The 23,529-nt window shown below is 40.7% G+C and overlaps 2 protein-coding genes across 3 annotated transcripts; both read right to left on the bottom strand.

Annotated features, from left to right (window-relative positions):
- Positions 1–459: 459 nt before the first annotated feature.
- On the bottom strand, positions 460–8,737 carry pgap6 (post-glycosylphosphatidylinositol attachment to proteins 6). Of its 2 annotated transcripts, none has more exons than XM_083927883.1 (13): positions 8,599–8,737; positions 7,016–7,199; positions 6,636–6,837; positions 6,068–6,195; positions 5,695–5,960; positions 5,235–5,581; positions 5,026–5,122; positions 4,525–4,639; positions 4,167–4,309; positions 3,863–4,041; positions 2,937–3,083; positions 2,709–2,825; positions 460–2,577 (listed from the first exon to the last, which is right to left on the bottom strand). In XM_083927883.1, the coding sequence occupies exons 1-13, from the start codon at positions 8,660–8,662 to the stop codon at positions 2,260–2,262; spliced, it is 2,307 nt and encodes a 768-aa protein (XP_083784009.1). In that variant the 5' UTR covers positions 8,663–8,737; the 3' UTR covers positions 460–2,259. The 2 variants fall into 2 exon arrangements, with proteins under 2 accessions (XP_083784009.1, XP_083784010.1); XM_083927884.1 differs by having other exon boundaries at positions 4,167–4,306.
- Positions 8,738–10,537: 1,800 nt separating this feature from the next.
- Positions 10,538–13,924, bottom strand: LOC310958204 (leucine rich adaptor protein 1-like; the record flags this gene model as incomplete). The annotated part of the gene is made up of 3 exons (XM_083929053.1): positions 10,538–11,099; positions 12,145–12,329; positions 13,712–13,924. 3 exons carry the CDS (start codon positions 13,922–13,924, stop codon positions 10,538–10,540), a joined length of 960 nt encoding a protein of 319 aa, XP_083785179.1.
- Between the last annotated feature and the right edge of the window lie 9,605 nt (positions 13,925–23,529).

Below are 23,529 nucleotides of genomic sequence, written 5' to 3'. Positions count from 1 at the left end.
TACAATTAGATCTTAATAAAGATGCTCTTGAGTTGCATAAAGGAAATGCATGATTCCATTGGATATTTTGGATCAGCTCATACTAGGAATTAAAAGTCAGGATATGTCAGCCGTTAAGGCTTTGATTATGAAAAACAAAGAGCAGTTTGACGAGACGCTGTGATCTGTAGCACTGATCTGTCTCAGCTTTGCAGGACCTGAGAGCCCATCAAATTTACTAATGGAGATAAGCCATATATGGACACACAAGCAAATATAATCATACATGGACCCACTGAAATGTGTATTTCAACACTCAAAACAAGCACTCTTTATATTCCTGAGGATTAAAGTAATCCGCTTCCCTCCATTGCTCCATCTACTCTTAGTGTGTGAAAGTGAGTGCGTGTGTGTGTGTCTGATGAAAGAAAAAAACAACATTTGAGACGGTCCACATAAAAGACAATAATAAAACTCATGAAACCTTTACCACACATTTATTTTTGGTGGGTTAAATGCTGCTTGGATTTTTTAACAGATTGAAAAGTAGCTGTCCAGGACAAGAAAGTAAAATCAAGTTTTACATAGAACATTACTGTACATTGCTTTATCCTCAGACACCGTGAGAGCTACAGTTTGTTGTAGTGGTAGAATGTCTTTCATACTTAAATGTGACAAATAAATAAACTGATCCACACTCTCTCACAAAGAGAAAAATTTCAAAAATAAAAAGGGAGGCTACTAAAGTGACAGAAATATTCAATTTGAGCCTGTGCAAAATCACAATGAGTCATTGGAGGCTTAGAAACAGATAATACAAACTATATGTCTTACACACACACACGCACGTGCACACAAACACACGCACACACATTCACACAAGTGCATACAGTGCACGGATTCACAGAAAGATATAGACGAGGAGGCACTGGACACAGAAATCTGAATTTAAACACACATATATGGGCTATGTACATCAAATAGGGGAATCAGCTTTTAGATCATAAAAGTGCTTCAGAACGAGTGTTGGTAAAAAGTAAGAACTGTTAAGGTTTTAAAGTAGGCAAAGAACTGTGAGTGGACAGGAGGAAAAGGAAAGACACGGAGTCATCTAGTTTCAATAAAAGCTGCATGTAAACCTGTACATGAACATAACCTCCTGCCATGTTCAGTACATAAAGATGTTGATTATGGGAAGGCATGATAAATGTGGTGAGCTTAAAGAGCAGTTTACTGGCTCTAAATAATGTCTATTAGATGTATTTGATTACTGTTCTGCAATGATACATTTTGCAGATTAATTTCATCAGCTGAGAAGGATGTATTATGTAATCCATGTAATATGGATGAAAGTTCCAGGACAAGGCTATAAAGCAAACATATTTCAAAAGGTTGTTTAAACTACCCGGCAGTTTATAATAAAACCCATCTCAAATGGATTTTAAAAAAAGTGGAAACCCGTTTCAAAGGTTGCCCAAGCCCGTGCATATAATGAAAATACAAGAGGATACGATAATGAGGAGTGTTTACATCAACTATAAATATAGTATAATTTAACAGCAGGCTCAATTATAGGCTGAGTATAAAGATTTAAAAGAGCTCCACAAAGTGCTATTCCTTATAAATATTTCAAACATTGATTTCCTAGCCTATAGATACATACGCAATATGTACAAACACCTGGTCATGAGGTCAAAGGTCAGGTGGTCTGCTACCTGAAGGTTTTGCTGTTCTTACCTAAGCTGGTGGAATGGACCACCTTGGAGGTTTCAGCAGGTTTGATTTGGATAAAATGGTGTGTGTGTGTGTGTGTTCCTAACTTAGAGTACCTTTGGGGACACAGACTAAAGACCAGTCAATTGGGGACGGCTTGTCCAACTGGGAAAAGGCTGATAGTAGTAGTTATGGTTAGGGTTTACCTCCAAGAATTGAGTCAATGTTCCCAAAAGTGACCCAGGTAAACCTGTGTGTGTGTCCGTTTCAGGATGTCTGCAAGCTAATTAAATACTTTTTCTTTTTCAAATATAACGGTTTCAAACCATCTGTATATGTGAATATGAAAACGGTAGACTTACGAGAATATAGGTCTAAATTTGGTTTTAAAATGCTTCATTGAAGATATTAAGACATTTTGAAGAGTCAAAGATTTTGTAAAGATTTGATCAAGACGAGCAGACACCCTGTGCTTGTGTATGTCTTTTTACCTTATGTGAATGCTTGTAGTGCTGTTTAACAATCAATGCCTCGTCACTTTGCTTCCTCACAGCATCTCCTGTCCCACTATGTGACAGTGAAGAGTTCATCCTTGTCGCTCTGACAGAGCGTGTACCCACAAACCCGGGGTCTCCAGCTCCAGTTCCAGCCCCTGCTCCAGCCCAACGCCTCCCTGTTCTTTTCCTTCGGGGGCAGCAGGAACACCACGCAGCTGGCCACCAGGATGTGCCACAGGGAGTGTATGTAGTAATAGTTCCCCTCGGTCTCTGCGAAAATGTACAAGCATACCCCGATCAGGGCACATATTGCCCCGGGGATCAGGAAGAGGACCCAGCGTTTCCAAGAAGGTGGGTAACAATGTCGTCGTTGCACCCCTCGGTACACCTGTAATCAAAAGAGAATTGGGTTTAGCACACCACGGCAACAGCAAGTTCATTGTTTTATCATCAATCTTACAAAATAGTCAGCAGCAGATTCCCGTCAGCTAGTGTTTTACGGTGTAGTGTATGTCTTACCCATGCAGTGACCATGAGCAGTATGGCACAGAGGATGGGGCCCAGCAGGTTCCACAGGCCTTTGCGGTCCAGCTGCATGGACATGGCTATTAGCAGAGCCCCGAGCATAAACAGAGCCTGCACACACAAGGTATTAAGGAAAAGACAGACAATCAAACAGATATTAAACTAAAATTGTTTATTGTGATAATAGCGTTAAAGGAAAATAGACAATAGTCAGTGTCTTACATATTTGAATGTGTCTCCAATGCGAGCCATGCATAAGATGGTGACCCAGATGGAACAGATGGATCCCAGGAAGTCACAGTACTGTAGGGTATCGTAGTCCATTATACACATTACGGTTACACCAGGCTGGTCACATGCGTGATAGAACTAGAATATCAAAAGGAAAAAGAGAAATCACTCTGAATGCTACAAAACCGTGAATAGTATAAATAGGAATACACTCTTCTTCATCACAGTTACTTATAACACTTACACACACGTTTCAAAGGTGACCAATCTATCAAATGTATAACTCAGATTTTTCTCAAAATCTTCTTATTACAGAAATACAAAAAATCCATGATGGTAAAAATGCTTTAAATGTGTGTTCAATCGGATTCATTTGTATTTAACTGAAGATATCTAACACCACGGGCTATATCTAATAACGCTGGAATTTATAGCAAACAGATACTAGTCAGCATTTTTACCATAACACCTGATAGTGACAAGTGTCCTTGAATAGATGAAGTGAGACAATTATAGATGGATAGATATGATAAATCATTCTTTAGTAGTATTTTAGCTCATTATTTTTAGCTGATCACAGCTGCAAAGACTTGATTTTTGAAACCATCAATATGCTTTCGTGTGAAATAGAATTAAATCCTAAAAGAACTTAAATTTGTAAAAAAAAAAAAAGAATTTAAAAATAAGTGCATTGTGTGCCTTAACTCCACACGCTCCCAGCATTAATAATGGTGGTTTTCACAACGTGTGGATTCATTTATTTTCATGTCACTTGGGCTCAATGAAAGTGTGATGAGCTGAAATGTCTTTCTTAGGCAACAGTATACCGCACAGCCAAAAGATTATGAACAATACGCTCTAGAAACACACCTAAAATGAAATACATATTCCCACATGTATGCATGAGTGGGTGTTACCGTGGAGAAGAACATTGTGAAGAGGTAGACAGAGGCCTCAGTGATGTAGCTGCGTTTGATGGCCACCACGATGGCGGGCAGGAAGAAAAGGTTACTGAGCGTGAGCAGCAGAGTTGCCGTCAACTGCCGACGGTACGACTGAGCTGTTGAATCACCTGTGCAGCCCCAACCTCTCCAACCTGAAAACACACATGCTCGGTGAAACCAAATACAAAGATAACCGAATGAATCAGTAAATTGCAAGAAAGGATACAGTAGGGTTATTTAAGTGAAAACAAAGCATCGTTGTGTGTGTGCTTCGTACCAGCCTTGCAGACACAGGCAGCGTACAGGTAGCTGTAGGATCTCAACAGTCTACATTCACCGTATGTTCCACAGTCCTCTACACAGGCACTGATGAAAACCTCAGGGACTACAGACACCAATGAAGTATTACCACAGTCACTGCTGCAAGAAAAACACGTCTCAATTACAATAACATCAAACTTCAGGTCTCAACACTCAACGTGTGAATTTCAGAAACATCTATTGCATTGGGAGTGTAGTGTATGCTCTATCTGAGGACAAAGGACAAAATGTGCAAAAGGTAGAGAAAGTGTGCAGTAATATTTTAGACACATTTTCAGAGATAGAAATGTAATATTTGTGTTTGTGTGTGTTACCTGTTGCATGTAAGCTGAAGTGTGAGGTACCATGTCGTTGACTGAGGAAAAGGCAGCCTGACCACAGCTTTAGGAACACTGACGTTCACATGAACACCGTATCCTCCAAACAAAGCTGCGGACACGGATACACACACGAGAAGAGTCTCAAAACTGCATTTTCATAATGCAAAAATGTCAAGCTTCCTGATATATTCTTTGTTCATTCCAAAATGAGTCCTATTTTCTCATAAGTGCTTAGAAGTCAGAGCAGAGATGGAATCTATCCCAGCATACACTTGGCAGACACTTTTGAATGGTTGACAGTCCTTGTTCATAAATCCCTTATTTGACTTGGACTTATCTGCTTTTTTTTTTTTTACCAGCTTATTGATCATCAACGTTTTCTGCTATTCTATCGAGATGTTGTCTGATTCATAAAGCTCCTGCAGTTAATTCCAGGCGTTTGATGCATATATTCCTGTGTGAATGTGACTAAACCATTCCGGTTATCTGTGCTACCTGTGCGACAGGGCTGAGAGTGGTTGAGTTCAAGGACTGGAGCCCAGGGAGAGAGACAGGCCACCACACTGCTGCTGTTGCCCAGGGTTACATTAGTCTACACATACACACAAACATCAAAGTAAAACAGCATGAAAGCTCAACTGTGACACTCAAATCTAACTTTGTCAGGATAGTTTAGCGTGAATGTGTAGTAATTCAGTACTCACAGTGTTGAGTGTGAGCTGCAGGTTGAGTGTACCACCGGTGGCTTGTGTGTGCAGGGGGTAGGTGAGCAGTGTGGGGTGTGTATCTGCAACGCTGACGTTGGGTCCATTGACAGGAGTGAATCGGAGTGACAGAACATCCACCTCTTCGTAGAGGACAGGGATGCTCCACACGCACGCCGATGGCAACAATGGTATTAACATTGAGGCAGATTCGTTTCCAAAGGTGGCAGCATCTGTAATGACTGAGTCATTGCCTGCGGAAGTTGAGTTGGTATAGCTGCTGTTGCCACGGAGCTTGTCGAGGTCATCAACTACTTTAAGGCCTAAACTTTTTGGCTTACATCCCACTGAGGCAGACACACAAATGCAGAATAGAATATATTAGATTTCACAAACAGGTACTGGATTATAACAGAAATATCATGTGTTAAACGGATGTTTATGATGTTTCTGTGTTCACCTGTGTAGTTGGAGACAATACTAAAGGTCACAGTACGGTTGTCTAGGCTGCTCTCTACAACAATTCGTAACCAGGTATCCCAAGGTGGGTAAGATAGAGCTGCAGAGCAGCCAATCCCTGAGCAGTTGATTGTTACTGGGCGCTCCTGCAAAGAAGTGGAGCCGAGCCTGAGGACCAGTGAACAGTCTCCATTGTCTGCTCCCTCCCCTGACGAACAGTCAGCCACAGAGACGGAGAGAGAGGAAGAAAACTCTGGAACATACAATCTAAAACAAACACAAATGCATTGACTGGACTTGTATAGACTGATAATAAAAATATACAACAGAACAAAGGATGGGACCACAGGAAATAAAACACAGGCAGTTCTTACTTAAGGCGTGCAGGTCTGTCAGGACCTGCAGTCTGCCGGAGGAATGTGCCCTGCTGTAAAATAGGTGTGTCCACCGCTCTCCTGATTGATAGCTGAGGCTGGAAGAAGTATGAGCAAGACGGGAAGCCCTAACAGATAAAGACAAAAAGAAAATGTATATTATTCAACCTGGTAACTTTCAGACAGAGGTCAAAGAGTGCCAGATGACTGAACTGTTAGGAGGACTACGTCTGGACTGAGATTAACAAAACGATAATGCACAAAATAAAATTTAAAATTACTCTCAAGACCAGCCTTTGGTAAATAAGACTGCACTTCCTGTTGCACTTCTGCAATATGAACAGAGGTCATGAAGAAAAGAAGAATGTGGTTTAGCTGCTGTAAGAAACAATGCAAAAACAAATCATGCGCATGCACGCACGCACGCACGCACGCACGCACGCAGTTTTATTGAGCACAGCTTGTGAGAGTACGTCCAGAGTGACAGTCCATTAATGGGACTATGGGGAAAAAATCAGTACAGTATCAGAAAGTAACAAGCACATACTGCATACGGCTCTATACAAACCTTCTGCTCTATGCGACCATCATCTTCAGGCAAGTGGGCGCCAATGTACCAATCACCGGGAGCAGGACTGGAGAGGTTAAAGGTTGTGGAGCTCTGTGATGTCACCGGTAAGATCAGAGACAGACAGGGGCTCCATAGTGTTGCATTGGGAAACACCGACCCTGTTGGGTTTATCACTGGAGGGGCCCCATATTGAATGTGGCTACAAAAGAGAGAACGTTTCAAAGACAAAACTGTTTAGACAGAAAGCAGAGAAACTGGTTAAACAGAGAATCAAATTAGATAAAGAAGAGTAACAAGAGTAAAAGACTAAATTAATAGCAGAGAAAGTGGGTAGAGGTTTTTTTTTAATGATGCAGGAGTCTATATGTGGATCTTACATGGTGACATTGTGCTGTCCACAGTGGAAGTTGTGGCCCTTGGTGACAGTGAACAGCCAGCGAGCGATGGCAGTTTCCTCTGGGATATGAAACCTCTGCAGCCTAACGTTGCCATACCAACCATACTTTGACAACTTCTGAGCAGGTTTGGATGAGAGCTCCGATACAAACGTCACCTGTCCATCTGTAAGGCATAAGATGTCAGTGGAGTCCAGCGAAGGGACATTTATTTATTTATTAATACTTCACTTATACTATGCTTCGGTACCTTGTGGATGTAGCTCCTTATTGGGAGCCATGTTTATTAGGCTATGATGCCTAAATGTTCCTTTCTTATTGCATTTGTCACGTTTGTAAGTGATCATTTACACAATAAAGGAAAAAAAATAAATGAATGAGATCGTCTGAAAGTGCACATCGACTTTTTCCGACTAACTGTACTAAAGTTATATTGTATTTGTAAGAGGTGATATAAGAGGATGGAAAATGGGAGGGAAGGAGCTCGTCTAGAATATGCTGAAATTATATATGCTGATCTAAGTATTGGATTGTGGATCACATGCATGATGGAACAATTGATGATAACAACGGAAAAACTACACACTGAAGAAATTTAATCAGGCCACTGACGGACCCTTTAGCTGAAAGAGAGACGAAGCAGGGACCCCCTACTTCAAATATTGTATTAAATTGCGTTACATATTACATTGGGCCAAACAGCTAGGGCGGCCTAAAGCCTATACACACACAGCTTTTTATGGTACATACAATACTAAGATATTACGATGACCATTATTAACATATTCATATGTCTATACATTATATGATAATGTTAGACAAGATCACAACATCAAGGTTATACACATTTATTTATTTTAATGTTAATTAGTGATAGACCGATACATTGGCCGGCCAATATTATCAGCTGACATTTGCGTTTTTTAGGTGCATCAGTATCGGCCAATGCGGGCTGCTGCGTTCACCGATAGTTTTTTCCCAGATAGTTGTCCAGAGGCAGGCAATAAGTGTTTCTTTTTAAAAAATTAGTCTTGTGACATATGTTATCATCATAGTGTAATTTTTAAGATGTAAATTGAGGGAGTAAAAGCATTACCGGCTCCAAATATCGGCAGTCCGTATCAGTCTAAGGCTGATGGAAAAAAATCTGTATCAGCATCGGCCCTAAAAATCCATATCGGTCGATCTCTAATGTTAATGTATATTTAAAAAAGTGAGATATACTAGCAAGGTAATATTTTCCCAAAAAAGGCAATCTGCCGGACCCCCTGCAGTAACTGTTGGCCCCCCCTGGGGTCCGGACCCCCTGTTGAAGATCTCTGGCTTTTTAACGTTACTAAATGAAATATAGTTCAATGAGATGCACGTTGTCCCTTTAACACCACGATAGGGCTGACAAATACCTCCTTAACAATGTGTATACGAGTGTCACAGTGAGACTGACTTACACGCACAGACTGTGTCAAAGGTGTAAAAGGTAAACATGCACGTAGACATAGTTAGCACACATGCTAACAACAGTTTCCTCTGACTTCGTCGCTTTTCCTGGAACAAAAATCACTTACCGTCTGCTAATGTCCAAGTAGTCAGAGAGACGAACAGGAGAGCACGTAGAAAACTAAATGCCATGTTTCTTACACGAGTGTGTGAACCATTACATCGTCCTTTAGCCACCTGTAATGTCCCACAAATCCATCACTACAGGGAAATCGTTTCACCACTTCCTGATTGCTCACGAAAGTCGTCGGGTGCTGCCTTTGCGGTCTGTCGGATAGATAACCATCACGGACATGAACGGTCTTTGTGTCTTTTTTTTTTAAGAGATAAGGTGTGTAAATATTATTCAAGTGACATTAAAGGCAACCTTTTGTTAATAACGCAACACAGAATGCACATAAGTGAATCAGGTAGAACATATTAGTCCACGTATACAGCGCGTGTGTTTATTTTAATGTTAATACTCTAAATCACAAGTTTGACAGAATCATGGAAGGCAACGCCGGCCCAACATGTTAAGGTGAGACACTAAAGGTGAAGAGGGTTTAAAAATAGGAATAAAGAAATAAATACCGAACAGATTTCCCCATGAAACTTTGCCAGTTGATTACTTACATTAAGACAGATATTTTTGTATTACACGATTTCTGAAATTGTGTGTTTAAATATGCAAATGAGGCCTTATCTCATGTAATATGTGCCAATTTGCATACATTTCCAGAACAGAAAAGTGAACACTGGATAAAGCCAGGTTCAAAATGTTTGTTTCATTTTGTTGACATATTACAGTCAAAGGTTTTTACATCACTCGATAAATCAGAAAATAATGTCAACAGCCGTTAAAAAAGAAAATATCCCTGAAAAAAATGTTTTTAGGATTAAAATATTATATAACTCAGGAAAGTTTATTGTATGCAAGTGCTACTGTGTGGATATAAGTGGATATTTATGGATCCAGTAATAAAACACTAAGTTTGAGAAAACAACCTTATAGGGTAAAAATAATTAACAGATATCCCCATGTAACTTCCCCCAGTTGATTACTTACATCAAGACAGTCATTTTGTATTACTGTACTTAGGCGTATATTTTACTATACTTTGTCTATTGGCATTTGTAGATTTAATCTAAATGTATCAAATGTTATAGCATTAGATAATACCTAATTTCCAAATGTAATCATTACTTTATTAACACAAACATTGTGTTTAAATAGAGGCAGTATCTAATGCTAACTTTTGGTGAATTTAGAGTAAATCCACAGACGCAAATAGTGCAGTAAATTAAACAGCTTAATGTGTATTTTGGTTGTTTTCTTTTCACTAGTCTGAAAGAAAACATGTTATGGAAGCAAAGTAGCCCATACATCTCAAAACTGACCATTGAAAATATGCTATCATGACTGCGATTTATTTCACCATCACTAATGTCTGAAATGTAACTAGTTTAGTATTATATTATAACACATTTTATTATTTATTTAAAAAAATAAAAAAACACATTTATTCAGCACACGCATAAAGCATCAGGATCATCTTTAAAATCCTCACAGGTTAATTGTTGCCTTGTATTTACAAGATTTCAATGAGACGACAGTATATGATGAAAAAGCAAAGGAAAGTATTGACAGTCATTCTTGTCTTATGAATAACAATCAAATGAAATTCAGTGCATTTGAAAAAAAATAGACAGAAAAAAAGAGTTCATGATCGTTGTCTCTGAAATTCAAGTCCCCATGTGCAAAACATTTATAAGACAAGGACATAATAGTCCTAGATATCCTTTAAAAGAACATTTTCATATTCGTGATTTCCTAATTTTTTGTCCTTAAAACTGCTAAAATACATCAAACAGCACGCATCTTCATCAAAAGCAAAGGAGACACATTCATCTTTCATTCATCATTGTCAAAGTGCATTTAAAATCTCACCTCACTCCTGGCAGTTAACTGCTGAATGGAATAGCTTCAAACCAAAGGCGGGGCATTCAAATGGTGCTTAAAGAAGATCATAGAAACGTCACATCGTCCTGTGACTCCACCCAGCACCACTGAGCATCATAGCCCAGCAAAGCCGTCTCTCTATTAGGCGCACTCTCTCGCTCTTCCTCTTCCATCGTATTGTTCTGAGAGGCTGTGACGCTCTCCTGAGTTTGGGGATTCTGTGTTTGTGTCTCCTCTGGCTCTTTAGCGAGGGGAAAAACGTTATCCACCTTCTCTGCTCTTCTTGCTCTGGTGGACCTGAGGAGAGCTCCTCTGATGGGGTCAGCGCTGTCGTTGAGCTCTTGTAATTGAGCCACATCCCAGTCCTGTGGTGGTGACTTTTGTAATTTGGCAGTATTAACCAAACCCTTGGCAGGACTAGATGACGCCCAATCACGCCTGCCATGTGTGGAACGACTGACTTCAAACTTGGAGAGGGAAGGACCAGGAGGTCTTGCTTCAGTAGACTCAGGGATCGGCGTGCCAGTGTAGCTCTTGGGGTTTGAATCAGCATCATCAGTGTGTGCGTGATCGGATGATTCCTCACCAGAGAGTTCAGTCAAATCCTGAGTTGGACTCAGGCTGTCTCTGCGGGAGAAATGGGAAAGATATTGAACCTGAGCTCTGAAACTATGATTGCTTTCAATCTCCAAAGCATGATCCAGCTACTGTATAAAGCTCCTTTAGATTTTTGCTGAAATTCGGAATCACTGGTTTACACACACAATACAGCAGTGAAGAAAATTAACAAAAGCTGTTTTTTTTTTTTAGGTGTCAGAGATTGTGTGTTGAATGTACACAGCTACACTGTATGGACAACCCCAAAAACTTTGGAGACATTTACAAAGATTTTTTAGGAAACTAGTTCAAGTTTAAGAGCTGTACCTCACTTTAATAAATTTGACATAAAGCTGTTAAACATGACATCCAGAGCCAGGGCAAAATATGGTTCTCAGATTGTCTGCACGTGGCCCTCGCGTATGATTTCACAAGCAAACATGGTGAGCCAAAATAGTGGCAGATAGCAGTGTAAGCCACAGAATTGATGCTAACAGTGCTAAAAGGGCTGACACAGTTAATAGGGACTAGACAGGGAGGGCCAACTGTTTCCTTTGGGAGGGGGGGCCCACTTGCACCAACATATATATGCGGCCAGCCCAGCTACAAAAATAAAGAACAGAGAAGCTCGGATTCTCACACACACACGCACACACACACACACACACACACACACACACACACACACACACACACACACACACACACACACACACACACACACACACACACACACACACACACACACACACACACACACACACACACACACACACACACTTCATTCTCTGCTCAGAACTCATGAAGTAGCAAATATTTGTTGCTGCTATATTAATGTCCCCCTTAAGTTCAGAAAACATGTTTATATGGATAGGCCGTTATATAGTTGAATTGCATAATCTATGCAAAGCAAATACACTTGGTGATAATGAAGACTACACCAATACGTTGGTAACATTTTGGTAATGTATTACTTTTTCTAATTTGTCTAACTCTTTCATACATATACCTGATATTAGTTTGTATAAAAATACGTGCACATTTTCAATGAGAACAGGTTCCTGCTGTAAATTACCTGTAGGGGGACACTGAGGGCCCGTGCTCCTCCATAGTCACCAGGCTGCTCAGGCTGCCTGTCAAGCTGCTGCCATGGCTGGCTAAGGCGCCCCGCTCCTCCATCAGCCAACGCATGGCCTCAATACCCTCGTGCACGGCAACCAGCTGCCGCAGAATCCTCACGTCCGCAGAACGCAGCCACCTCTGCATGAATAGTGAGGAGTTACAAGCGTGATGCAGGTGTAAATAAGGGAACTGGTGTGTGTGTGTGCGCGTGTGTGTGTGTGTGTGTGTGTGTGTGTGCGTGTGTGTGTGTGTGTGTGTGTGTGTGTGTGTGTGTGTGTGTGTGTGTGTGTGTGTGTGTGTGTGTGTGTGTGTGTGTGTGTGTGTGTGTGTGTGTGTGTGTGTGTGTGTGTGTGTGTGTGTGTGTGTGTGTGTGTGTGTGTGTGTGTGTGTGTACTGCAGGCATATGTTTGGGGAGAGCTGAGAGAGGTGTATGCATTTAACCACTCTCAGGGGCCCTGCCGACATAAATCATTCCATCCTCCGAGGCCCCTGCTAGTGCACCCATTTGACTACAACACATGAGGCAGAAAAAAAGAGCAAAACAACTGAGAAGAATGAGGGAGGAACAAAGGTACGTTGTGAGGTGTAAAGGGAATGAGCAGAGGAATCCAGTCACAATGTGTAAAATGAATGGAGGTGAATGAGAGAGAAGCCATGCAGGTGAGGGGAGTGGTGGACATGTGACAGCAGCTGTCATTACAAATACAAATAAGCAGAGGAAGTGGCTCTGAACAATCTCAGTGGTTTTGACATGTCTGCAGTTCAGAGGAAAACATGTCATTAGAATAAACAGAGCAGCAGTTATTCCAGAAACAAGTTGTGCAAGTTGTGTCAATGCCCAAATATGGAAAGATGTGCGGGTACATGCAAAACACACTCACTATAGTAAACATGCTGGGTCACTATGCAAAACAGCACTGGTGGAAGAAGTACTCAGGGCTTTTACTGATGTAAACGTAGTAACACCACACTGAAGAAATACTCTGTTACAAGTAAAAGTCCTGCAGTCAAAATGTTACAAAAGTAAAAAAGTATTAGCAGCAACATGCGAAGTACAAAAGTAAAAGTACTCATCTTGCAGAACGGCCAATATCAGAATATTAGATTCTAATTTTGTTATACATTAATGTCAATATCATTTTAGTGTTGCAGCTGATAAAGGTGGGAAAATTTTTATTTTCTTTACTGCTGACTAATCTATCACAATATTTGTTATTTCATTTCTTTTTGATAATATTTTGTTTTAATAACCTGAACCTGTAAAGAAACTAGTGACAAAATTTACCAAAATAAATGTAGTGGAGTAAAAAGTACAATATTTCCTCTGAAATGTAGTGGAGTAGAAGTGTAAAGCAGAATAAAATTACTTACTTACTCAAGTAAAGTACAAGTACCTCAAAACTGTACTGAACTACAGTCCGTGTTACCTTCCACCTCTGCTAAAGAGGAAAATGCACAAGAATGCAGTAGGCTATCTAACATGCTTGATTCATTGCTGAGAACACATCAGGGATATTTACCATGTCTTGTTTTAAGTTGCTTATTTTGTCAGAGAAACTATCGCTGCAGGAGGAGCTGCGGTCTCCCCCGTGGACCACATCAGACCTCCAACCATCTTCGCCGTCCGCAGCATCCCTCATCCAAATCAGGAGACTTTCCGGTGTTTTCCTACCAACCTTGTGTTCCACTTCTCTCAGGTCTGGGAAGGAATCGTTGAGGGTTTCCTCTGCCATCCCACCGCGCAGTCACGACTTCCCTCTTCAGATCGGGAGGTTTTGGAGCGTGTGCGTAAAGTCAGTCTTCCAACTTCCACTGTGAGTAAGTGAGACCTCACAGCGGGAGAACCGCACACCCATAAATCTCCCACACTTTCAACGACTTACAACAAAGTCCCACACGCGTAATATTCCTGAACCCTCCACGGTAAACCATGATCGCGAGTGACAAACCTGAACACGCTGGAAGTGTGAACGAGCGCATCACCTGTCCTGCTGACTGCTGCCTGTCACCATTCATGCTGCAGAGGTATTGATGGTATGTAGACTGGCCCAGAATGTGATGCTGGAAAATGAAAATGCTCTTTGTGTAGTCCTCAAAACAATGGTTGGAGCTTCACACCGGCGGTCACATGGACAGGCTTCAGTGACACCTGTGCGCACCGAGCTGCTGGTGATGGAAGAGTTTCACACTAATTCTGTGAACTCACGTGATGATTGGATGTTTTTATTAGCCTGTCTTTACACATTTCATCTGGATTGCACAAAAACAACAGACATTTTAAAGTTAGTTTTTTTTCCTCAAAACCTTTTAAAATGTGAACGTGTAGCCTTTCAAAAATATTGAATCAGAACTGAAGCCTGTAAAGTAAAGTTAGGCCTGTATAACTATAGCGCAGTGGTAGCTCAGTCCATAGGGGACTCGTGTGGAGTGTCAGTTCATCTCTCTATCTATGTATATGGGTCCTGTTTGTGGCGTGTGTGTGTGTGTGTGTGTGTGTGTGCGTGTGTGTGTGTACCATGTAAAATAACAGAGTGAAAAAATTGAATTTCCCCTTGCGGGATTAATAAAGTAATTCTTCTTCTTTTTAAAATATAGTCTAACATTAATGTAGGCTAGATGATATTTAGCCTATACTGTATATTGTACTTAAATGTCTCCTTAAATTGTCCTTGGATCAACTAAAATGTTGTCATGGCAACCCGAGAAAAGATAAGATGCAACATACTTATGTAGACCTTTTCATAAACATAAACATTGTAAATGTTCCCAAGTTTGATGCCTGTTGCAGTGAATGTGAATGGCATCAGCTGACAGGAAGTTAACAAGGACCAAGGCTGTTGCCTAGCAATGGAATTCCATTAAGAAGGTCTTCATGTCCACATAATGTAGGCCTAATAATGCAGCCTACAACTGCTTGTAGTGGACATAAAGTGATTAAAAATTAATAATACTAATATTCCAGAAGTACAACACCTATTTGTGTCTTAAAACCTAAATTGTAACCTATTTTACAGTATGGAAGAACCAAAGATGTCTGTAGGCTACAGTTGCACAGCTCGCTTTTAGACACACAGGCCAAATTAGCGGTGAGGAAGCTAACATCTGCCACGCACACAAATAGATGATTTATTTTTATTCATCTGTCGTCTTGCCCCATATTGGTGCTTTTAAAATTAGGGCAACGGTCACGGGAGCGTCCTGCTTCCTCATGATTGAGGTTAAGACCAGCTATCGTGCATTCAGTGTATTGTTTAAGGAGAGTGTAACTGTGCAGCCTGAGAAAAGGTCAAAGAGAATGCATAACTGAGTTTGAGTCAATAACTGGAACTGTAATGCTTCAGCGGCTCACAGAAAACAAAGCTGAGACATTTCCATCTATTCTATTCTTCTTTTTAAAACTAGAATTATTCCTCTTTGCTCTCCCTTTTCTCTTTGTAGCACTGGCTGTAAAAGATAATGTCTTTTATATATATATATATACCGGTAATAGTCGCAAATGCATGTAAACATACTGGACATTTTGTGGATGTAAATTAATAAAAAAACAGATAGAGGAATGTTATTTGGATGTGAAAAGAAAACACAGACGACGGCTTTATAACTTTGAGTGTTTTTCCACTGGCTGCTGTTGGAGGGAGACAAACACTACTTCAGAGGATGTAATGCATTGCATGATAAGTATGCAATGCACATACCATTAAGATAAGTAAGTGTCTCACACAGACACACACACTACTGTGGGGATGATGTGCAGAAAAACGCTATATATATTTTTTAATTTTGCAAAAACAACATTTCCTTGCAAAAGTTCAACAGTAACAGTACAACACATATTCGCTTAAATATTAACGCAACAAATAAGAGACCGAAAAAAATACAAAGTAGGGTAAACGTGTAATGAGTGAGTCTCGGTCTCACACGTGTGATTTCAAAGATGACCTCACCTCCCTCAGTGGGTTGCTCCACAGCTTAGAGCCTCATAAAGTTCACTCCCCTTAACTCTTAAATCTCAACAGTGCAACAGAATCCCCTGGTTGATTTTTACTAGAGCTGCTCTGTGGAGGCCAGGTCAACACTGGAGTTATACTGGGCAGTCCCAGCTGAATAAATCAATACGAAAGTGAGCTAGGATTGTGTTAATAAATGCTTAAAAATGCACATTTTTTGCACATTTCAAGTTACAGTTGTGGATTATTGTCGTCTGAAGTATGTCAGCAGTCTGTTTATAAAACATTAAACTTTGGATAAGGCAAAACGAGGAAGCAAAGACACACACACACACGTCTCATTGAAGATAATTTGTGCACATAAATAGATCTGAAAGTGTTGTATTGTTACTGCTGCCGATAATGTTGATGATTTAAAAGCTTTACAATGATTCCTTTTACTTGCAATGGACATAACACAAAGCATTTATATTCCCCCGACACTTGCTGTCTGTTTCCGGACGCAGCATGAAAGTGTCAGAGTGTGTGTGTGTGTGTGTGTGTGTGTGTGTGTACGTTAGAGAGGACACATGTGCTCAGCCGCACTTTGTCATATGGTCGCAGAGCTTCTTCTGACGTGATCTGGTAATTGATGTGTTTTGGAGTCAGCCAACGGGATTCAAATAGCTGGTCTACCCTGAAAGGGCCTGAAGATGGCAGCAGAGATTCAACATTTCTAAGCACTCAGGCGTTCTGATGACATTCTCAGAAGTTGAACACTGAAGACTGATGATGTTTGCACCCCTGGGATTTCATTCATTAGCTCTGTTTCGTTAAGAGTACAGATCAAGTTTCACCGATGAGGCTGTCAAACCCACAGCAATCCTGAAAACTGAGCCTAAGTCAACACTCTGAGGTCATCTCATCCCCTTGGAAAATAAAGAATATGTGTTTTTTTGTCATTTTATAGCACAGTCTCTGCCATCAATTCTCCAAGTGTCTCGACAAACACGCTCGACGGCTGCTGCATGATTTCATCAGAGGCGTAGCACTGAGAGCAAATATGTCATACTTGACACAACATTCTTGTAATTTCCTCGGACTGAAAGTGGGAAGTTGAAATGATGACTGCATATAAAATCAGGTTACTGCGACTCCAGGAGGGGCGGCTGTAAAACATTACCCACGTATGAGCAAGTGTTTTCAGGGCAGTTGGGAGTGACCCCGAGGTCAGCGTTACCTGAGGTAGAGGGTGAGCATAAAAATGTTACACACAGAGAGAATTATGTTCTTTACGAGTCGGGGCCTCTTACTTCCAGTTTTAGGGAAATCATAAACTTTTACAAACATTAAAAAATGGTCAAATTGTGGATGTCACTGAAAGGCCAGCATTGTGAGCAGATACGATTTTACAGCGTCTGTCAGTGCAATTAAGTTTGATTTACTATGAATCATAAAGAGGATGTGGGGGGTTTATTAAGGGAGTTGCCCTAAAAAAGGTTTTGCCAAACCACCTGAAACGAGAACAGCAGAGAAATGAACATGAAACCACATTTACTCATGTGGATCAAATTTGTCCTGAAGTCTTTTTCACACAGAACATGCTGATGGGAACAGAGGAATCGATATTTTATCATCCTCGTGCTGCAGCCTAATTCCCCGGTGAATAAGCCTGAAGCTGTGTGTGTGTGTGTGTGTGTGTGTGTGTGTGTGTATGTGTGTGTGTGTGTGTGTGTGTGTGTTTGCATGCATTGAGTCAAGGGTCAGAAAAACAGTAACAACTGAGGCCACTGGGCCAGGAAATCCTTCAGGTTCACATGGTCTGTGGAAAGACCCTCACGTGCAAACAAAGCCAATCAGAAAGGGACGGGGCCCCTGCGCTTTCCAGCACAATTAAGCCGCAAATCACTCAATGTTTCGTATGTTTTCCAAGAAAAATAAGCTCTCAAGTGTGGAAATCTTCACATGTCAAATGTACAGTACACAATAAACTTGAGCTTTTGGTAGGTGGATTTTCACACTTCCGGTTCCCCCGTCTCAAAGTCAATAGGTTTTTAAAACCTGTTTTTGGTTAGAAGCCTGAAATACGGTCTGTGGTTCACACAAGCTGAAGAGATTTTTGTAAATTTTAAAGATTTAACGTGTCGCGAAAAGGCAGACATTAAACGCCATCACGTCGAACCGCAGAAAACAGTTGGAAGCTAAGGGTGGTAACACTGAAGTCATGTGACTGTGATGTAGTTAGCTTTTTACTGTTGGTGATTGCATTTAAGGTCTTTTTAAGGTTTTTTTTTTAAACTGTGTGTTGTTCTCATCCTCTATTTCATTCCCCTCTTCTCATCATGTGGCTCCGACGGGAATTATGAAACGATCCTTTTAATTCTGCATCTCTTTGTCGTAAAGTGCTTTGGGCTTGGAAACGTGAATCCATCAGTTTATCAGATGGTTTGGATGATGAATTTGCATGTGCTGTGGATCTGAGTTGTCCTATGGCTTTTGATGAATCCAAAAAATGCAAATGCGCTCTGAAAACTTGACTAATGAGTCAGTAAAGTTTCAGAGTCTGTGTGTAAACATGACTGACACAGCGTGAGGCTGTATTTATTTGTAAACATGCAACAATTTCGAATGAAAAATATGGACTTTTTGCTCCAAAACTCAAATGGAGTTCATTTGATTATCTTGGTTAGATCCAAACGTGAAAGTATCATAAACTTTTGTTTGTCATCTTATTTTATGCAATCACAAATTGGCTTTTTGTCGAGGGAAATAGGGCAATGCTTACTTCTGAGCTGGCCTACAAAAATACATCATCCCAGTAGCACTCGAGAACCATACTTACCAAAATGCTGAACTTTTCCTTTAAGAATCAAACTGACGTTTAAAAATGATGTTAAAAGACCCAAGATTAAAAAAGAAACAGTTAGTTAATAACTCCCGCCGCGCATGAATTTTTAGTTAGGTGATCATGCTGCTCTGTGCATCTGTTTCCATTTAGGAACCTACAGAGAGATTAAATGAGTGTGGAGAAGTAATGGATCTCATATGTATGGAGAGGCCCATTTACATCCTGTAATTGTGTTGTGTTTATTCAAACCATGACATAAAGCACAGATCGTGGAGCTGAGAAGACTCATAAATTCAGTGTTTACAGTGTGTGTGTGAGAGGCATACCAAGAAGTCCATTAATTTCCACTGAAAGGCTTGCAACATCAACTTCCAAAGTGCATTCTGCAATGTCGAATTGAGGCAAAACATAAACAGAGATGCACGTTGTGTGAATGCACCGTTGCACATGCAGATAGGCCATGCAGTCTGACTACAGGGTGATCAATAGATTCCTGCTGCATCAATCTTTGTTGTTTAAACAGATGGCAGCGGCACCGAAGAGCTTGCGCTGTGCCTGATCGACTGCTTGATAGGAAAGCCCAGAGCAGCCCGTGTCAGAGGCCACAGGGGCCACTAGATTCTAAGCACATTAACATTCCTGAATAAATAACCCCAGGGAATGTTATTGTGGAGACGTTAAACAGGATTTTCCTCCTAGAGCCCAGGAGAACGGCCAGGCATCACTCTGGCGTCTCCATCGCCTCGGGTACGGAGGAGCTAAAGCACCCGGTGCCAGAATGAAGAGCTTTTTAGACCCCTTTTATCCCATCCTTCCTTAGAAAAAAATGGCAGCAAATTGCAACACAGGAAAGAATTCTGGTGATTCTGGTTTGATGTTCTTCCTGGTGCAGCCTCGTCTCTCGTTTCCTTCTTTAATGTTCATCACAAATTTGCCTGTAGCTGCTTTACCGTCTCTACAGCATAACATATATAACACTTAATTATAGTAAAGCACCTAATAATGTAAGGAGATCCTGTCTGTGGTGTGCTAAGACGTGATTTTATTTCTTTGTATATAACGTTTTTGGATTATTATGTATGTCTTACCTGATGCTGCTATGTATTCATATACTATAAAAAATAATGTCCTCCTTATGGAAAAATAATAATATCTATCAATGTTTAATCTTGTGTTTGACTGAATGCTTTAGAGATTGAGTGTTTCCAGGCAGTTTCACATAACACAACACAACACAACATAAAACAACATAACACAACATAACATAACACAACACAACACAACACAACATAAAACAACACAACATAAAACAACATAACATAAAACAACACAACATAAAACAACATAACATAAAACAACATAACATTAAACAACATAACATTAAACAACATAACATAACACAACACAACATAAAACAACACAACATAACATAACATAACATAAAACAACACAACATAAAACAACATAACATAAAACAACATAACATAACACAACATAACACAACATAACATTCAATCCCTAACTAATCCCACATTAGTCTGCAGTTATCACTGTAACTCTTCACGCCTTTAAGAACAAAATGTGTGAAACATGTTTTCCAGATATCTACGGTGTAATGCATTTTGCTGTGCAATACACACGTATCCAGTTTAGTAGGCATTAGGCTATTAGCCCTACAACGGCTATTAGCATCACAACAAACACAGCTGTGCTTCATTACAGCCCAGAAGTTGTAACCTGCACATTTAATTATAACTGATTATACAAATTGTGCAATTTTACTAAAGCACATCCATCTTTCCATTTCACTCAATAAAACGTTTCACACCGTTTTTCCTAAAAACTATAACTGATTCAGAGGAGTTCACATCATCTGTTACAAATTTTAGCCCATATACCATACGATTTAGAAACTGGGCCGTGCCTGGTGTTACAGCTAAGCTGGTCTCTACCTGTAAAGAGTCTCTGGTTGTAATGCGAAAAACTGTAAACACAACAGCTCTTTACAATTACAACAGTTGAAGGTGTAATGGTGAACATGTTAGCAAACAGTTGTCTATCCGTCTAGATATTCAGTCTAGATACAATATCATCATCATTATCATTCATCTTCAACCGCTTGTCCCTGTCGGGGTCGCGGGGGGCTGGAGCCAATCCCAGCTGACATTGCGCGTGAGGCGGGGTATACCCTGGACAGGACGCCAGTCTATCACAGGGCACATAGAGACGAACAGAGACAGACAACCATTCACACCTACGGGCAATTAAGAATATCTGTCTCTATAAATGCTCCACTATATTAATCAGCTGGTTGTTAACCTTGTTTGTCTGCTGTTCGTGCTGATCGTGTAGTGTTCAGTCAGTGCACAGAACTTTTTTTCACCAAAAACAGCTGCTTGCGACAGCTAGTGTTGCCAAATGTTTTGCCAAACCAGCATTTAGAGTGTGATTTGGAAAGACATTTTCCACCACATCATCAATTATACAGGAGTTTTGATCAGTTCAAAGACATTTTACTTGTTAAGAGTCGTTGTCCTGCGGAGCAACTGAACTACTGGACATGACCAAGCAGTCGCTCTGTTCTACAGTCTGACGTCAAATGGCTTTCTCCTCTAATCACTGTTAAACAGCCTGTCAAAGCATGGATCCCAATCAAATGCTACACAATGAAACCCCCTGCAGTTTCATAGCTCCACTTCTACTCAGAAAGGCTGTTATTGCCAAATCCTTGACGATCACTCCCCCTCACTTTCTCCGAGCATGTTGTGGTGTAGAGATGCCTGGGGAGGAGGATTCCTCTGGATCAACCTGTAACTCTGTTATAGTGCAGCTTGGAGTTTGCTAGATAGGACCAGAGTTCACCCTTCTCCTCCCCCGGTGAATCACGCATTCCTAATGTCGGACGTCAGCATTGAGGAAAGACTACAGCTCCAGACACATTGATGATTGCGTGAAATATAGCTGTTGTTGATTGGGCGATTTTTCTCTGTAAGGCCCGTGAAGGCTTTCTGCAAGTGATCTTTCCCCAGAGACATGTATTCATTGCTTTAAAGGTCACAACTGAGCGCCTGTCGAGTGACATGAGAAAGAAAGTGAACAAGGTCAAAAGCCTCTGGCCAAGTGCCAAAGGAAATACAGGTTTCAGTGAGAATGAGTGTGGTACCTGAGATTTAAAGTTATGCCCCGTGTTCCTACTCTGCTCCTTTTTTTTTCTTTTCTCCAATTTTCTGTTCTGTCCATTGCTTCCCCCTTTGCTGTTTCTCTGGTTACTAACTGAAAACACATGAGGCCCTACAGAAGGGTTCTGGGAATTCGTTCACCTCCGTTATATTGGGCGTACGAAACATTTAAATTTGATCGGCGCATTAAATCTTTGTTATCTCTAGATTACCCTGAGGAAACACAAACCCTCCTCTATACAGAGACATGTTACCTCACTGGTGGTGCAACAAGCATGACCAACCTCCATCCACCTCCAGATACTGAACAAAATGTGGCACAAGAAGATAAAGAGCCTCGATGGTGAGATGTTGCTGTGCTGTCAGCAAATGGCTGTCGGTGCCAGGTGAGCATATGGAGAGCATCAGAGCACGCTGCTCGCAATGTCTGATGGAGTCAATGTTTGTATTCCGTCAGCAGTATATTCTTCTTGGCTCTTTTCCCGTGGGGCTCCTTCAGACACATATGGAGGTAATTTGTTCGAATTCTTCAGCAGAGAAAGAAATAAGAGGGGGGAATGGCCTTGGGATATTGGGGTTGGAAATCAGTTTGAGATAGCTGGGACCAAGTGGGGGTAAATGTCTTTGGGGGTAAAGGGAATGGGGGGGGGGGGGTTCTGTCAGAAATGGCTTTTAAAGAGTTTCGTGCTAAAGTAACGTGCTAGTGTGAATAGAGATTATATGAATGTCGCCTCATGATTGTAACATCAAATAGAAAACACTACAAAGGCCACTGCCAGAGCTTTCATTCATTAGTACCCACAATGATTGTTGGAAAACAACCAACAACACACTAGCTGTGCTTTCATTCAGTTGTCAGGTGAATTTTAAGCGAACGTTTGAAATTTTACTACACGTGTCTGTTATGCCCCAGTGAATAGAGTAGAAGCAATAGAGATTGGTGACAAGGCACCTTGGATATCTAACCCATCTACAAGAGAAAAAAAATTAAGGAATTTGCTTCAGTTGGGCAAGTTTTAATTGAAAGTTGATTGTGCTAGAGTATAGTTCATGGATGGTCCAAAATGGAAATTATTCATCATCACTGAAATCAAGCCAATATTTGTCTGGATAGCTTGTCATTAAACAAAAAATGTTAGTTCTTAGGTACATTTTCAAGATTTCAAGGCATCTTCTTCTGGGGAGCATGCATAGCCGCAATAGAACAAGAAGAAAGAAATATGGCAATCCATTCTTGATATCTTGTGTTTCAAATTCTCCCAAGTATTGTGCTAGAGGAGAGATCCTGGAGGGGGGTTCATCCTCTGTGGAGCGAGAATGTGCCAATGAATTTCCTTGTAACTCACATCTGGAAAAGCTCCAGGATATGGTCAAACTGTTGCAGC

This window comes from Echiichthys vipera (genome assembly GCF_963691815.1).
Source record: "Echiichthys vipera genome assembly, chromosome: 15".
NCBI classification, from domain to species: domain Eukaryota; kingdom Metazoa; phylum Chordata; class Actinopteri; order Perciformes; family Trachinidae; genus Echiichthys; species Echiichthys vipera.
Note: the sequence above shows the minus strand (reverse complement) of the source record. Positions and strands in the feature narration are given on the sequence as shown.

Excerpts from the sequence above, each read along its gene's own strand:
- pgap6 (XM_083927883.1), bottom strand. The coding sequence starts at position 8,662 with ATGGCATTTAGTTTTCTACGTGCTCTCCTGTTCGTCTCTCTGACTACT. Across the intron at positions 7,200-8,598 it reads TACTTGGACATTAGCAGACG|ATGGACAGGTGACGTTTGTA; the intron begins GTAAGTGATTTT and ends TATGCCTTACAG. Across the intron at positions 5,123-5,234 it reads TGCAGCTCACACTCAACACT|ACTAATGTAACCCTGGGCAA; the intron begins GTGAGTACTGAA and ends GTGTATGTGTAG.